The sequence below is a fragment of the Mizuhopecten yessoensis genome, unplaced genomic scaffold (assembly GCF_002113885.1).
Source record: "Mizuhopecten yessoensis strain PY_sf001 unplaced genomic scaffold, ASM211388v2 scaffold6683, whole genome shotgun sequence".
Classification (NCBI taxonomy): domain Eukaryota; kingdom Metazoa; phylum Mollusca; class Bivalvia; order Pectinida; family Pectinidae; genus Mizuhopecten; species Mizuhopecten yessoensis.
This window is the reverse complement of record NW_018406672.1, coordinates 1,889,429-1,905,988: the sequence shown is the minus strand read 5'-3', so window position 1 is coordinate 1,905,988 and position 16,560 is coordinate 1,889,429. Positions and strand designations below refer to the sequence as shown.

General features: G+C 38.9%; 3 protein-coding genes across 3 annotated transcripts in view; 2 read left to right on the top strand and 1 right to left on the bottom strand.

Annotated features, from left to right (window-relative positions):
- The window catches only part of LOC110452439 (pirin-like), a 16,886-nt gene extending 9,462 nt beyond the window's left edge, over positions 1–7,424 (bottom strand). The window contains exons 1-4 of the mRNA XM_021500972.1: positions 7,344–7,424; positions 3,116–3,330; positions 1,378–1,470; positions 1,046–1,126 (exon numbers count right to left, since the gene is read on the bottom strand). Coding sequence (XP_021356647.1) covers positions 1,046–1,126; positions 1,378–1,470; positions 3,116–3,208 — 267 coding nt within the window. The 5' untranslated portion in view covers positions 3,209–3,330; positions 7,344–7,424. The remainder of the gene's footprint in view (positions 1–1,045; positions 1,127–1,377; positions 1,471–3,115; positions 3,331–7,343) is intronic.
- Positions 1–16,560, top strand: part of LOC110452435 (ankyrin repeat domain-containing protein 50-like) — a 198,611-nt gene that overhangs the window by 15,255 nt on the left and 166,796 nt on the right. The window lies entirely within an intron of this gene.
- On the top strand, positions 10,556–14,839 carry LOC110452436 (E3 ubiquitin-protein ligase TRIM71-like). Its single transcript, XM_021500969.1, has 2 exons — positions 10,556–10,915; positions 11,236–14,839. The coding sequence occupies exon 2, from the start codon at positions 11,338–11,340 to the stop codon at positions 13,318–13,320; it is 1,983 nt and encodes a 660-aa protein (XP_021356644.1). The 5' UTR covers positions 10,556–10,915; positions 11,236–11,337; the 3' UTR covers positions 13,321–14,839.

Genomic DNA, 16,560 nt, shown 5'->3' with positions numbered 1-16,560 from the left:
ACTTTGTTAAGCTCCATCCCAGGAAGCCATCAGCCAAATATGAAGATTCTATACCTTTTAGTTCTTCAGAAGAAGTCGTTTGAAGTTTTTGACATATTTGACCCCTGTGACCTTTAAAGTAGGTCAAGGTCATTTTCGTTCTCAAACTTTGTAGGGCTCCTACCAACAAAGCTTTCAGCCAAATATCATGACTCTAGGCTTGTCCGTTCTTCAGAAGAAGTTGTTTAAAGGAAAAGTTGACGGACACGGACGGATGACGGACGGACGACGGACGCCGCACCACGACATAAGCTCACTTGCCCTTCGGGCAGGTGAGCTAAAAATTGTCCAATTTATTTCTCAGACAACAAAATAAGATTTATACCTTGCGTTTACATCCCTTTGAGTATTTTTTCATTTTAAAGTCTTAATGTACCAAAATAATATCGTGTCATAAAGAACTACATGACAGAAGTGTCAAATCCGTTCAAGTATGTTCATGTTTAGTTTGATAAATAAGCTTTCTGGAGTATTGTCTAACCATGATATAGCCACCTCTTATTTACCATTAAACCAATAAAGTACATGTAACTAATTCAAAATCCACTGCTCGTACAAAAATAATATAAATGATATGACATTTGACCCCTTGTTGTGGTCTTGACTGTTCAAGCACAAGAGTCAATATAATTATATTTAGCTGTTCAGAAATGAAGGCGTCTCATGAAAATATGTTCAACTGTTCATTTATAGTTTTTGTCAAGACAAGCACCACGTTTGTTTTAACACCTCAATGTGACCTTGACCTTTGTATAATAAATATACAGCCAAAAACTAGATGATGACATACAAATAAATCATGAAAATCTATTTTTTGTTGATAAAAAAGTTTTCATCTGTTTCTACTTGTTGCAGGGACTAGTAAGATTCTAAAATCACCTGCCACCTGAAGAAAAGTACTTCTTGCTGACATGCTATGGGTGGTTTCCTGTGTCCTGAGATGACTATAATAATGCCCTATAAAACTGACTATATAGGTCAGCTACCTGGTCACTGGTGTTCTCACCTGTACATCACCAGCGTGTAGCGTCCCCTTGTGGCCACAACAATCCTCGTGCATCCCGGCCCCTTGCAGTACATATGATACCTGTAGATTACAAATTAACAATTCAACATGATTACAGTGCAATAATTATTAAAGTGAAGCTCAATCATAGTTTTTAAAATATCTGTAAAACATAAGAAATTTAAGCTATGTAAATATATTCTCAAAGGACTTCATTTTAACCCTTTCACCACTGTAGACCATCATGGACTCATCCAGATCAATGCATGGAAGAGTTTACTTAAGTTACATAAGGGGTGAAAGGGTAAATATGTATCTCATTCTATACTTACGGTCTCAAACCCTCTGTGAGGATGGTCGGGGAACCCTGCTGGAGGCGTCACATAAAACTCATCCAGCATCAGAAACGGATCCAAGTAATCAACCTTGGCAAAAAAAAATATGTACAAAATAAAAGTTGAAGTTTAGCTTTTCAAGTTCTCATCTTTTACTACTATACCATTGCTTTGCTAGATTGTACTGCTGCTATTTCACAGCTCCAGCATTCATCTACAATGTATTACTTAGAGCAGTGATTTTTCTACCTCCTCTCCACAGGGACCTGTGTCTTGCGACTTTGGAAAAATGTCACCCATAAAGAAAACATGATTTTGGGAAAATAAAGTGATTTTTGCATTGATATTGGGATAATTTAGCAGAAATTATCTTAGGGGGAATAAGGGCCTTAAATTCACCCTTAAACAAGAGGCCCAGAGGGCCTGTATTGCTCACCTGAATATTTAAGCAGTTAAAGCAAAATATTCTCATTCAATAGTATATTGCACTACAAATATTTCCCTCGCAAACTTTGTCGGCTCCATCTGTTGAAACTACCAGCCAAATATTATTATAAGATTCTATGCTTTTTGGTTCTTCTTCAGAAGTAAATTGACATATTTTTCCCTGTGACCTTGTAAGTAGGTCAATGTCATTTTCCTTCTCACACTTTGTTATCTCTATCCCAAAAAGCTACCAGCCAAATCTTATGAATCCATTCCATTTGGTTCTTGAGAACAAATCCTTTAAAATGTTGTTGATCTCTGTCCTTTAAGGTAGGTTGAGGTCATTTTCATTCACAAACTTTGGTGAGCTCTATCCTAGGAAGCCACCAGCCAAATATTATAATTTTATGCTTTCAATTATTCAGAAGAAGCAGTTTGATGTTTTTGACATATTTGACCGCTGTGACCTTGAAAGTAAGTCAAGGTCAATTTCATTCTCAAACTTTATCGGGCTCCATCCAAGGAAGCCAACAGCGAAATATGAAGATTCTATACCTTTTAATTCTTCAGAAGAAGTCGTTTGAAGTGTTTTGACATATTTGACTGCTGTGACCTTGAAAATACATGTACATCAAGGTCATTTTCAAAATATGTTGGGGTCCATCCCAGGAAGCCATCAACCAAATATGAAGATGTTATACCTTTTAGTTTTTCAGAAGAAGTTGTTTGAAGTCAACATATTTGACCGCTGTGACCATGAAAGTATGTCAAGGTCATTTTCATTTTCAAACTTTGTCTGGCTCTATCTCAGGAAGCCAACAGCCAAATATAAAGATTCTATACCTTTTAATTCATCAGAAGAAGTCGTTTGAAATGTTTTACATATTTGACCGCTGTGACCTTGAAAGTAAGTCAAGGTCAATTTCATTCTCAAACTTTATCGGGCTCCATCCAAGGAAGCCAACAGCGAAATATGAAGATTCTATACCTTTTAATTCTTCAGAAGAAGTCGTTTGAAGCGTTTTGACATATTTGACTGCTGTGACCTTGAAAGTACGTCGAGGTCATTTTCATTTTTAAACTTTGTTGGGCTTCATCTCAGGAAGCCTCCAGCCAAATATGACGATTATATACCTTTTAGTTCATCAAAATTTGACGAGTCAATCGGGCTACAGAAGCTGTTTATAGAACCACTAGTCCAGCTGGAGATTTGGAAATTATAAATTCATTGTGTACTTCTGCCATTTCAATGTTGCAACTATGACTTCTGTATTATATATGTCTGTATTAAGTTATACATGTAATATACCTCTGGCAATCCAATGCTGCGCCGTACAACTGCCCCAATATCCTCCTTCTGTTCATCTGCATACACATCCTGTCTTATTGTTTTGATTGACATCTTTGGTGGTGTAACCGTTTCACTGAGTATATTCTGTTCTATATATATACTTTAACAAGCATTCTCTGTCGGCCAAACTTTACTGGTAACGATCGAGACTGGTTTCAGTGTTAATGGGAAACCTGTAATCATAAATACATAATTAATATGACAGGCACAGAAATTGTGCTTTCAGTCATGACAGTCTGATTGACTGGTACTTACACAGGGACCTGCTAATTTGATACAGCTATACTTGGACCTAGACTGGTACTTACACAGGGACCTGAGAATTTGATACAGCTATACTTGGACCTAGACTGGTACTTACACAGGGACCTGAGAATTTGATACAGCTATACTTGGACCTAGACTGGTACTTACACAGGGACCTGAAAATTTGATACAGCTATACTTGGACCTGAACTGTGGTGCTAAGAGTAATAAATCATGTTACAGGGATTTTTACCGAAAATGGATATAAACTCCCTAAAACATGAAAAAAGTCACTCTAAACACATCAGTGATGGTCCAAATATAGCCAACAGGTATCCAACTACCTGTGCCATCATGCAGCCCACGGAACGATCCAAGCTGTCCACGGATATTGATGTTACACCTACAGTGTTTTCATATGACTGCGACAGTACACATACATTGGACGTTTAATTATCCAATCTGACAACACATACGTTTATCATTCCTCCCGGGGCAATTTTATGCGAGATACAGCCAGTGATTGTCCAGGAACTTCCTACTGTTGATGGAGAGGTGGGAGTACCGAAGTCATTTATGGATAAGATGGACTTTACCAATTCAGCTGTTACGGAGGAGGAACTACAGCTAGGAACGAAACTCATTCAGGGATACAAGGATATATTTTCACACGGAGATACTGACCACGGATGTACTAATCTTGTGAAACATCAAATTGATTTGACGGATCCAGTTACTTTTAAACAACGCCATAGACGGATACCACCTTCTATGTATGACGAAGTAAAGACTCATCTTCAGCAACTTTTCGCTGCGGGAGTCATCAAACCAATTAACCTACAGTCCTTGGTCATCGAACATTGTTCTGGTGAGGAAAAAAGATGGATCATTGAGGATTTGTGTGGATTTCCGACGGTTAAATCAACGCACCATTCGGGATTCATACGCGTTACCACAAGTAGAGGACATCCTGGACTGTTTAGCTTGATCACACTACTTTACTGTGCTGGATTTAAAGTCAGGTTATCATCAGGTTGAGCTTGAGGAAGAACATAAGGAGCGAACTGCATTTACCGTCGGCCCACTGGAGTTTTATGAGTTCACGAGGATGCCTTTTGGACTTACAAACGCTCCATCGACGTTTCAACGCCTGATGGAAAGATGCATGGGAGAACTACACTTAGCTATATGCCTGATATATCTTGATGATTTAATCATCTTTTCGCGAACGCATGAGGAGCACCTGGAATGACTAGGAAAGGTTTTTTAGAGACTCGGAGACAACTGTTTGAAGCTTGCGCCTAAGAAATGCCAGTTCTTTATGAACAGAGTTGCCTATGTTGAACACATCGTCACACCGGAAGGCATTGAGGCAGATCCCAAGAAGTTTGAGAAGGTACGAGACTGGCCGACACCGTCTAATCCTGAAGAACTCCGTCAATTCCTAGGTTTTGCTGGTTACTACAGGAAGTTTGTAAAGGATTTTTCGAAGAGTGCGAGACCTTTTAACTGACCTGTTACCACCGACCAGAGTAAAGAAGAACAAAGGAAGGACAAAGACTAAGATAAATGGCGTTAAGTGGACATGGGCATCGGAGCATGATACATCGTTAAAAGGCCTGAAGGAAGCGTTATGCAATCCACCTGTGCTTGGATATGCTAACTACAGTCAGCCGTTTGAGCTTCACACCGATGCAAGTACCTTAGAACTAGGAGCCGTTCTATATCAAGAGCAAGATGGACAGTTATGACCTATTTGCTACGCCAGTCGAGGATTGAGCAAGGCAGAAAGGAATTACCCGGCTCATAAAGTTGATTCCTGTCGTTAAAATGGGCAGTTACCGTAAAGTTCCATGACCATCTATATGGACAGACGTTCACCGTTTTAACGGACAACAACCCGCTGACCTACGTTTTGTTAGAAGCTAAGCTTGACGCGACGGGACATAGGTGGTTGTCTGCTCTAGCGGCATACAACTTTGATATTAAGTATAGCTTTGTCACGGCTTCCGGGATGTAACATATCATCAGAATCTGTCCAAGCCGTCTGTAAAGGAGCAACTTTTTGTAATGGATCATTGGTGCAAAGCTTGAGCTTATCAACAGAGGTATTGGATATGCTTGACGTTGATCACGAACATGGTTTCCAAACCATGACACCCCACCAGTGATGGAACTCTTCAGGCGGGGGACGAGGTTATTGGGGAATGGCTTCCCATCATAAGGACGAATCTAAAGCCAATACGGAAGAGGTTATCAGCTATACCAGAAAACGCTACCCTTAACAGATGCTGGGATAGCTGGAAACTGAAACGTGGTGTGCTATATAGACGGGTATCTGATGGTGAGACCGATGTGGACCAACTTGTACTTCCGGTTGCCTTGCGAGAGAAGGTCCTGACCTCATTACACAAGATGTTTTAGTGATCACTGACCATTTTACTAGATGTGCCAAAGCCATTCCAACTCGAAATCAATCGGCTTCAGCGACAGCGGAGGCTTTGCAGGGATTTATTGAACATTACCGAATTCCGTGGAAATTACATTCCGACCAAGGAGCTAACTTTGAGGGGAAAGTAATAAAAAGTTTGTGCGACACATTTCATATTACTAAATCGAGAACGACAACATACCATATCCTAGCGGAAATGGAATGTGCGAACGCTTCAACAGGACCCTGATGTTTGGCACATTGGAACCGCATCAAAAGAAAGACTGGAAGAGCTTTGTGGGTGCTCTCACATATGCGTACAACTGTACAGGGCATAAGACGATGGGTTATTCGCCATTTCAGCCAATGTTTGGACGATATAGCCACGATTGCCCATTGATCTATTGTGTGGATCAAGTAAACGAGGAAATTTCCCCAACTAACATGCCGGATTATGTCAAAAACATGAGGAACCGGATGTCACATTCGTTCAGCTTAGCGAGTAAGAAGGCTCGGGACTCCCCAGAAGGCAGGCTACGATCTACATAGTAGAGAAGTCGTTTTGGAACCGGGAGACCGCATTCTTGTTAAGGTACTTGTCCTTGATGGACGACACAACCTAGCAGATCGCTGGGAGCCTGACGTATTCATCGTACAGAGTCAATGCAACCCAACATTGACATTCATATACATCATACTTCGAGAGAGTGATGAAGGAAAGAGTGGCTATAGCCAGGTAGTTGTTTGACATGTTTTAGCTTATGTGATTGTATGATTGTTACAATATGTATAGTAATATCATATGATGTATTTCATGTTACAGGGGTTTTACAAGTAATAAACTTAACTAAAAGAAAAGAACCCGGGTTGTCATGTATCGCAAATAAAGACGACTATTACAACAAATTCTCATGTCCCTGTGCTACTGTATGTTGTCATTTTAAAATAATTGATTGCAAATTTACTTTCCAATTCCAGGTAAATTAAAAAATAAAACATTGTTGGTAAAAACGTAAAGCATATAACTGTTAAACAGTTTAATTTTATTCTTGCTTATTCGGCAATTCCACCTTAAGCACAGGTGCTGGACACGCCAGACTCCTGTGCTAATATGATGACAGTGATATGTAATATCGTGCACGGACAATGGTCATCACGGCCTATGCTAATTTTGTTCAGGCCAAAAGAACCACAAATTAAGGCTCAAACTGTTTAGCAATGCAGCTGGATAAGTAAATTAACATTGTTATCATTTTTGCATCAGCTTATGTTTTAAGTCTTCGTCACAACCTTCATCTTGTCTTGGCTGATGATATGGTCAGCCTCTGAAAAGATGCCGCAGTCAGTGAATATGTGATCACTCCGGCTAAATATGATGAAAACTTAAAATAAGCTAACATAAGCCACTCCAAAGATGACTGCACTTATTATAGTTGAAATAATTTCCAAGCAAGAAAGTGAGAGACCTCACAACGAATTAAATCTGCAGTACATGAAATATAAACCCACCTTTGACAGAATCCCCATTGACAGCAGCGGGTTTATTACGGGTGAAGGTCACACTTGCATGCAGTTTTCTATCTCCACAAGAAAGAGTTCCAGTGTCTGTTACCTCTACTTTCGTTTTGATGAATCGGTGATTCACATACGATTGAATTGATCGACCCTTTCTCCTATATTTAATTATTCCGCACGTGTCCAAGTTAACTAGTAGTCATACAGTTCTACCCAGGTTATATTAGATATGTAGTTCTAACTAGTAATAAATGTAGCTAGGAGTAGCGTTGCTTAAGTCCGATATTTTTTTAATATTTAGGGAAGATGGTCAGTCGAGACCCGAGTTAACTATTTATTTAATTTTTGAGAGGACATAATAAGTTATTTAGATAATCCTATCCTTTGTCTGACTTCATCTTTTTTAATAAATAAACAAATAAGACAAAAAGTGTAAAAAAAAAAAACGGAGCATCTGTGGCAAGTTTTAATTGTACATATGATTATATATCTATCAAGAAAATCCTGATCCTGATATTTAGGACCAGGCGAGACACGTGAACTTCATAACAAGGGAAGTTGGGGTATGTTACTACTGAGAAATGAGAGTTCTTCATAAAGTTGGAATTATGCGGCTGACCATTAAATTTACTTTTACTTTCATACGAAAAACACATATCGACTACAATTCAGAGGTGCACATCATTAGTTTCCATTTGAACATTAGCAACGTTAACTATACATACTCATTACATGCTACTAGGCCTATATCATATCGTCCACTGCAGCCAACGTGGGAACCCTATGCAGAATCGGGATTTGCTTTTGTGTCCTCTTGAGACTTCTTGGGGACACAATATATCTCCAGCAACCATTGCAATATTTTGGATCTTTACATTTTCTTACTACCCCCATAATAACATCCCTAACGCTTTGTTAGGCTCACCTCACTTTTGGTCGTATTGATTGTTGATCGTCCGCTCAAGTGATGAAGGCAATTAGGTTCTGTCCCCAGGCCGGGACATACCGAAGTCCTTAAAATGGTAGTTGTTATTTCCTGGTTAAAAATTGACAGTGTAATTGCAATCGCAACAACAGGTTTACCCTTTGTCGGTATGGTGTGACTGGGTGAAATGCTATGCTGGGTGCCATCGACATGGTATTACATTGAGGTAGCACTCCAATGTTCGGCATCGGATCTGAGCTACATTTGTATCCCAGAAAGACAGCTATACACCAGCAAATATGCATATATATGCCCTGCCTCCAGCACACCGACATAACTCACATGGAGACACGTCCTTATAAATTAAATGACATAAGCTGTTATACTACGTAACGATAGATATACTAAAACTGATTCAAACAGGGAATTGCTTCGGTTCCCCGTTAATAAAATAATTTAATATGGACAGAGGCAAAATAGTATATTGTCAAGTAAGGGATCGTATCATTACAGGGGTCAGGAAGGAAGGGATGTCCTGTTTGTAACTTAAACGATTCAGCCCTTCAGGTAAATACAAACGTTCATTTCAAGACCATACCATAGCCGTGAACGTTTCAATGATCCATAAGGCTATTAATTTAAATGATTTAATAAAGTGCATTGATTTTTTTAATCGTTGATCACTGGTGACACGTACAATATATAACCAGGTTCTATTGCGCTCTGACAAATAAAACTATTGATAAAGCAATCATCGGACCATGACCGATTTAAATTTGTCACGTACTTAGGTTAATGAACGTTAAGGCCGACTGAAAGCAGGTGTTAAGATTTATAAGCATAATTAATCTTTCATTTATTCAAATAGGATGTATACGATATTTTAATTAAGTTGAATATATTATGTATATTGCCTCAACTGAATACGACGGGTAATACATGGATTATAATTTCCATCGATAAGTTTAACATATTCTTAATGGAAAATACTAGTAAATATTCGGACGTCACCCTTGACTATTATTCAATCATTATTTACTAAAACTGAAATATTTAAAGCTCCACAGTAAAATAATTAAAAGGCCGATATTAGCATTTGTGACAAAACATTGATAACTGTTTTATTTTTACACGTACATTGCATTATGGATTCGCCATCACGACTCATTTAAAAAGAAGTAAGTTGGAGAATTTATCGTCAGAGTTTGTGGAAAACTATCTCGGTTAATTGGTTTTAGTTTAATAATGGCACTTTGGCGCTTGCATTACACATACAGTATCATACACTGATATATGTATTACACACAGACGCACTTGTTTGAAGAATTTTTCAATTAAAGACTAGATAAGATACGATCATAGTCGAAGTACAGAAATAAAATTAAATACTTCTTTCGTAAGGTAATTGTGCGTATTCAAACGTTTATAGATATATAGACGTTAAAGCCTGCGGTTCAAATACAGTATAAAAAAGGTAGTTAGCACCAATTTACGTTCATGGCGAAAGACACGCTAATTTGTTTAAATGGTAATACATTCTGAAAAAAAAGATAATTACACATAAGTATGCCTCCGCAAGCACAGGGACTTGGCACAATAAATGGGCCTAGTTTATCTATTTTCTTTATGCTTAATATAACTCGGCATAACGTAAGACGTAGAAACCCATAATATTGTTTATATATAAACTTCACATACTTACAATTTGTTAAATTAGCATCAGTTCAACAATAGAAAGCAAAAATAACAACTATCCTCTGTTATACCGACGTTCATATGCATGTACTTCCGAATATAGTGTCAAGGCCCTGTGCTTGCAACCGGATATACAAAATAACTCCTCTCATAAGGTGTAATTAATCGATAAACAGGTACAGGTACTTGTACTTTATCGCCTATATCCGTTTACAGTTTTTGCCGATTATACATGTAACGTGATAGTGTATATGATTGCAGCGATTTAAACCTCAACAACGACAGTGTGACGGCCAGTCATATCAACTTGTTATAAAATTTGCTCCTATGTGCACATAATATGTTTTTTAGATGACCAATTCCATAACGCCTCAGACAAAATTAAAAAAAAAAAGGTTTCAGAAATAACTTATTAAGATTCCATATATAGAAACTACAGTAGTGTATGAACCCTGTTAAGGACTATGAAAACTAACCAAACTTCGGTAACATGATCTCTATAGAGCTTATGTTTCAAGGTAAGGAGTTGTTGATTGATATTAGCTACAATGTGCCTCACACAGTATACGTTTAAACCCGTTAAGATCGATATATCACGGCCCCCTCTGCCCAGGTATGTATAGGTACGTTATGTAGATTACGCGAAGGCGTATATAGGGCATTGTCATCACGAGCCGTGCATAATGCAGGTATACAAACATACCTTAACGAAAAAGATCGATACCTTAAAGCGCCGAGCGAGCTGAACCATGACTCGACTGACCTGAGCGTGTATGGGTGTATGCGACGATCGCGAGTTCCTAAGAAGCTTGATAGTCAGCCAGTTCTAGTCGGGGTACGTCTTTAGGATACGACACCAAAATACGTAATACTACGGATGGACCACGCCCTCCAGCTGCCTGGGGAATCGGGGTAGGGTAACAGGGAGGAGTCTACGACACATTGGGTAAGCCTTGTGTTAAATATATATGCATTGTACTGTCGGTCCATTTTTGTATCATTATGTATTCTATTTCACAACTACCAAATCGATCAGTTTAAATCCTTGTCATAGCCACTACTCACAAGTAGCAGGTTCTGACGCGCATTTTAACGTCAAACCAACAAACGCTTTTGTATTTGGCGATGTTCAACCATTCATGTATACCGATATCCTCGTTAATTTAAGTATGTTCCTTGTTCAACTATTTACCCGATTACCTCATGTAAAAGAATGTAGAAATGTACTATATTATCATCAGTTCTGTCTGTTTCGCATTTCAACAGGTGGTGTTCGATTAAAACATAACCACCACGTCTCGCCTGGCATACATACCATACAACTTTAAAAGGAATTTATCGACGTAAACCGAACATCTGAAATCCAGCATGTCGAACCTGAACGACCCACTGCAGTGTGGACTGTGTTTAAAACGCCACAGAGATCCCAGGATTCTGACTTGCTTTCACAGTTTCTGTCGGGAATGTATAGAAAAACTGATATCTACCAAGAAATACAAATTGACTCTCCCCTGCCCCCTGTGTCAAACGGAAATAGGAATTCCGAAGGCTGGAACTAAGGCTTATCCGGAGAACTTTTACATCCGGGCCATTCAGGCAACTGCCGCGTTCTCGACTATCTCCACGTGTGACACGTGTGATAAAACTAAGGAAGAGAGCGCGAGCTCGAGGTGTTTAGAATGCGAGTGTAACTACTGTAGCGCGTGCACAGGCCGCCATTTTGAATCCGACACAACAAAAGAGCACCATCTCATAGAGCTGTGCAAAACGGAAAACAAGACGATCACGAATTTGACTCATAAATCGTTTTGTGAAAAACATAAAAATGAAGAGACAAAATTTTACTGTATGCTTTGCGAGATGCCGGTTTGTAAAGAGTGTGTATCGAAAGTGTCGGATCACAAGGGGCACCGATACAAGAGCATCGGCGATGGTGCCAAGGAAAAGAAAGACATTATATCTCCCATTATCAAAAGTATGCATGAGTATTTGCCAGTTCTTGAGGAATATCTAGAGGAAGTTAAATCGTCTAAGAAGATGCTCGGCGATTATTCTTCAGATAGCATCAAGGAAATCAAAGCACGATGTCAGATGCTGCATGACGAGATAGAAAAGATTAGTAAGACGTTGGAAGAACAGGTTCAGAAGAGCGAAGACAAAGAGAACCAGCGACTGGACAAACACATCAGCCTGATAGAGAGACTCCTGAAATCTCTGTCATACACGACAAGTTCGTCGGAGGATATCACCAGTCTCGCCAGCGACAGCGAGTTTGTCATGATCTGCGCGAAACTACAGAACCGATTCAAGAGGATAAACCAAGAAGTCCCCTCTTCCGGTCTCATCTGCTGTGAAAGCAGCAACTTCCATCCCGGTGATATGGAGGGCAAGAATTTGTATGAAATGATAGGGTATTGTGATGAAAGCGACGTCAAAATGCCTCTGCTGCCAATTCCATGGGGTCTCCGAATGGCCTTGACCTTTGATGTGACACTTATGTACAGTTTTAAGGTGTCTGACACCATGGATACGATTCACGCAATTGCGCCCGTGTCTGAAAAGGAGGCGTGGATATGTTGTGGGTGGGGGACCACCAAGATGGAGCTATGGACTAGGGAGGGGGAAAAGAAGAACACGGTAACCTTACCAGTACAAGTCGACGACATCTGTGTAAAGCCTAATGGCGAAATTCTAGTGTCCAGTTACGACGGGAAGAAGATTGTCAAACTGGACAATGACCTCAAACCGACCGACTTTGTACAGCTGAACTGGTATCCAGGCGGAATGACATACTCAAGTAAGAGGAAGGAGCTACTGGTGTGTGCAGTGGATAGTTACGTCACAACACGTTCCAAAACGTCTCGTCGCATGGTGATTCGTATAAAGGAAGATGGTACGGTGCTGGACCAGATAGAAGATAACGGCTTCAATGAAGTGTTCTGCGCCCCCTACCGGCTTTACGAGAATATGATAGGGGACATTTGTGTGACAGATCGCGAGGAGACCAATGTCAGGGTCACGAGTCTGACAATGGACGGCGTCGTCAAACAGACATACACGGGCCCTAAGGAGGTCGTCATGAAGAAAGATTTCAATCCGTTCGGCGTCGTATCGGACAAATACGGTCACGTTATCGTGTCGGACTGGAGTAACCACGCAGTACATCTGTTAGACATAAGTGGTCAGTTCATTGGCTTTTTACTCACAGAGAAAAACGGAATTCGTGGACCGAACGCGCTCGCTCTAGACAAGGAAGGATATCTTTGGGTAGGCGATACAAAATCGACAGTTTGGATATTCCAGTATCGAAGGAAGGCTGATGACCATGGTTCGTCCAACTCCTCAGCCTAACTCTTAGTGCAATATATTGTGTGAGTGACATGGCGGTGCTGCGCATTATACACGAGTTTCGTGGTCATCACACGTTCATTGGTTGTGAAGAAGCCCGTGTGCAATTTATACTGTTATATACATTCAAAGTAGGGTGTGGCTTTATTTTTCTGATGAACGATTGTTTGGGTTTGAATCTTGAACGTGCTATGTATGGATATATAACGTTACACCAAACTCGTCATAAATTGAAACGGCAATAGACGAGTATTACACACAAGCATGACGCTATAGTTCGCTGACATTTACAACGGATTTTTTTTTATTAAATTTGTAATGCTATAAAGGTATGATTTTATATCAAGGTCATAGTATGAATTCGACCATGGAGAAGTATTGAATGCGGTAACACTTCTCTCTTACAGCTGGGTATATAGTTCAAGTACATGGTAGCTAAGAAAAATATGAGAGATTTTATCTTTGTTATTATGCTAATGTATATATACGAAAAATACGAATTTCTAAGGACCTAAATCGTACATTGGGTCTGTTAAACGGTCTATTGTCTTAATCTTTACTCCAAATTCCTGATAACATCATAACATTATGTGATATTGCTATAGGCGAACAATGCTTTCCTTACCCAGATTTGTATGTGTACTTTGTAGCGTACGGTGTGCAAAGTTTCATCAACTTGATAAAATATTGAATTATAAAAAATCTTCTGAAATATATTTAAATTACTTCTAATGTGTCATAGTTTTGATAAAGTTGTAGAGTCATAAACCATGTATTTTTCAAATATCAATTCAACACTTTTGACAAATATTTTGCATTATAATAATTTTCTGCTAAATCATCGTTAAGTTGACCAGACTTTGACCAAATTGTCCTGGTTTTTAAACCGTTTGTAATTAGGAATGTAACTAACGGGTCTAATCGGTAACCGATACGACATCCTGTTTAAGAACCATTGATGATTGGAACTGAATAGATGTGAGAACAGGATTGAAATAGAATTCAATAATCTATATCAGTGTAATTTTAAATGAACTGAGAGGTAGTTTTAATTGATTTTACCACAGGGGCTCGTTACTTACAAATGTCTTAAATACACATATGCTATACATGTACTGATGTGTAGGTGTACTGTGACCCTTATCAGTATAGCATAATTATGTGTATGATTTGTAACGAACCCCGGTGGTTGGACGGATATGACGAAGGATGGTCATTGAGGTCCCGGTTCAACCTCACTTCCGGTTCGACCGGTTTCCTGTTCCTACTATGAGATGAATGCTGCTGTTAACATACCTGTTTGTTATATCAATATAACCTATATATACGATTAAAGAGAGTATTCAATGAAGTAGTCCAAATATCTATTTCCGCTTTGATGCTCATGGACGATTTTGCTTTTCGATTTTTGTGTGATGCTCTATATATACTAAAATTGTTCCTATATTGATTTTATGTATGAAGTGTGTGTCGTATTTATACATTACGGTGAAAGTTGGGAGTCGAACAGTGTTCATTAAAATACCATTCTTATATTACCTGGCTCCTTGTAATTTGTTGTCTTTAATAGCGAGATATTTGCTATAAAGGACGCTGCTTTCTTGCGTGACAATACTGCAATAGGAAAGATATGTATTGGTAATGGTCGACTCAAAGGCCCGTCTTCATGAAACCATGCTCAAACTCGGATTCTGTGCTCGAGCCCACTTCCACGCCAGTAATAAGTAAATAAAACATCATTTTTCATCAATGATTTGGAGAATGTTAGCACAGTTCAAGCCGAACACTGGTTTAAATGTTAAAACTTACTTTTTGACGGTGTCACATGATCTACGGGAGTTATATACAAGTTGGTTTGAGCACAGAACCTGTGCTTGAGCATGAGAACAGTTCATGAATACGGGCCCGGCACTGTTGACATTAGAGAACAAAAAAAGGAACTCCATATATATTTGATTTCTTGTGGTAAAACGCCAGCGGGTCGTTTTCCAATATTTTTTAAATAAGCAGCAACACTGCGTTTCCGAATTCAGTGTCTTCTCCCTTGTACAAACCCATCCAGTCTGTAAATTAGCCCATACATTTTGTAATCATGATTGTTTTTTTGGGAATTTCGCTTTTAGTAGCGAAAGTTTCATTAAGACGTCACGAAGAAAAGGAAATAACATTAGCGTCATCATCATTATCAAACGACCAATTATATGACTTTTAATAATAACCTTGTAGCTTGCACGATCCTTTGCAGGTTAACTAGTGATCTTTTTCCCTTTTCAGACTGGTTATCTCCCTTGGTTACGCGTATTCTCGTTCACGGAAAGTGCCGACGGTTCCCGATTTATCAAACAGAAAGAAATGCTATTCAAGACAGACTATCATATCAGAGAGTAGAAAGATTTAAAGGGAAGGATCAGCCTATTATAATGACTGAATTTCTCTCGAAAATTCTGCTTCTAAAATCTCTTAAAAATGTCAATTTATTTTTACTTAACTTCCTTATATATCCTCTAGGGACCACTTCTATAAAATATCTCAAAGTTAAGGAAATTCTTAAGCAGTGTATTGTCTATGGGAAATCTTAAACTTGAGGAAATCTCAAGAGTTGAGATGTTTTATACAAGTGGGCCCAGGTGCAGTCGTACATGTATAACGGCAAAACGACAGGTATAACATCGTCTCCTTATTGTACAACCTGTAATTTGTTTACAAAGTTGAGTGCAGTATTGTTAAATGATACGTCCTTTATACAGTACGTGTTAGTAGGACTTTGACCTTTAATACGGGTTTAAACACCACCCTTGCATTGTTAGGAAACAGACATATACTTGCGGGATTGTAAATAACTTGTCACCACTTCAATTCGCCTATAGTCGGATCCCCGCCGGTAAACCTTTTATTTACATAACAGTTGGTACACGTACACGTATATTAACTCTTTAGTCTGATACACTTCACAATGAAGTCTCTGATTAACGAATGGATTTTAAATCACAATATGTGGTTTTCAATAAGTCTGTACAATTCAATGCGAGGTTAAATACGTTCACGCTTGTAACCATACATATGATTCTTTTACAGTACATACGGCGCAGTCTCTGTGAGATTAGAAAGGGGTTTTGACGAACCTTAGTTTAAGATTGTCTTTTAGTACTTGAGAACAAAAATAATGAAATCACATTATCTTCTAAATTATGTAGTAAACTATATCGGCTAAAGTTTGGAGATAAATATCCTATTACGATACTG

Bases quoted from the DNA above. Each gene is read 5' to 3' on its own strand.
- LOC110452436 (XM_021500969.1), top strand. From the start codon at position 11,338: ATGTCGAACCTGAACGACCCACTGCAGTGTGGACTGTGTTTAAAACGC.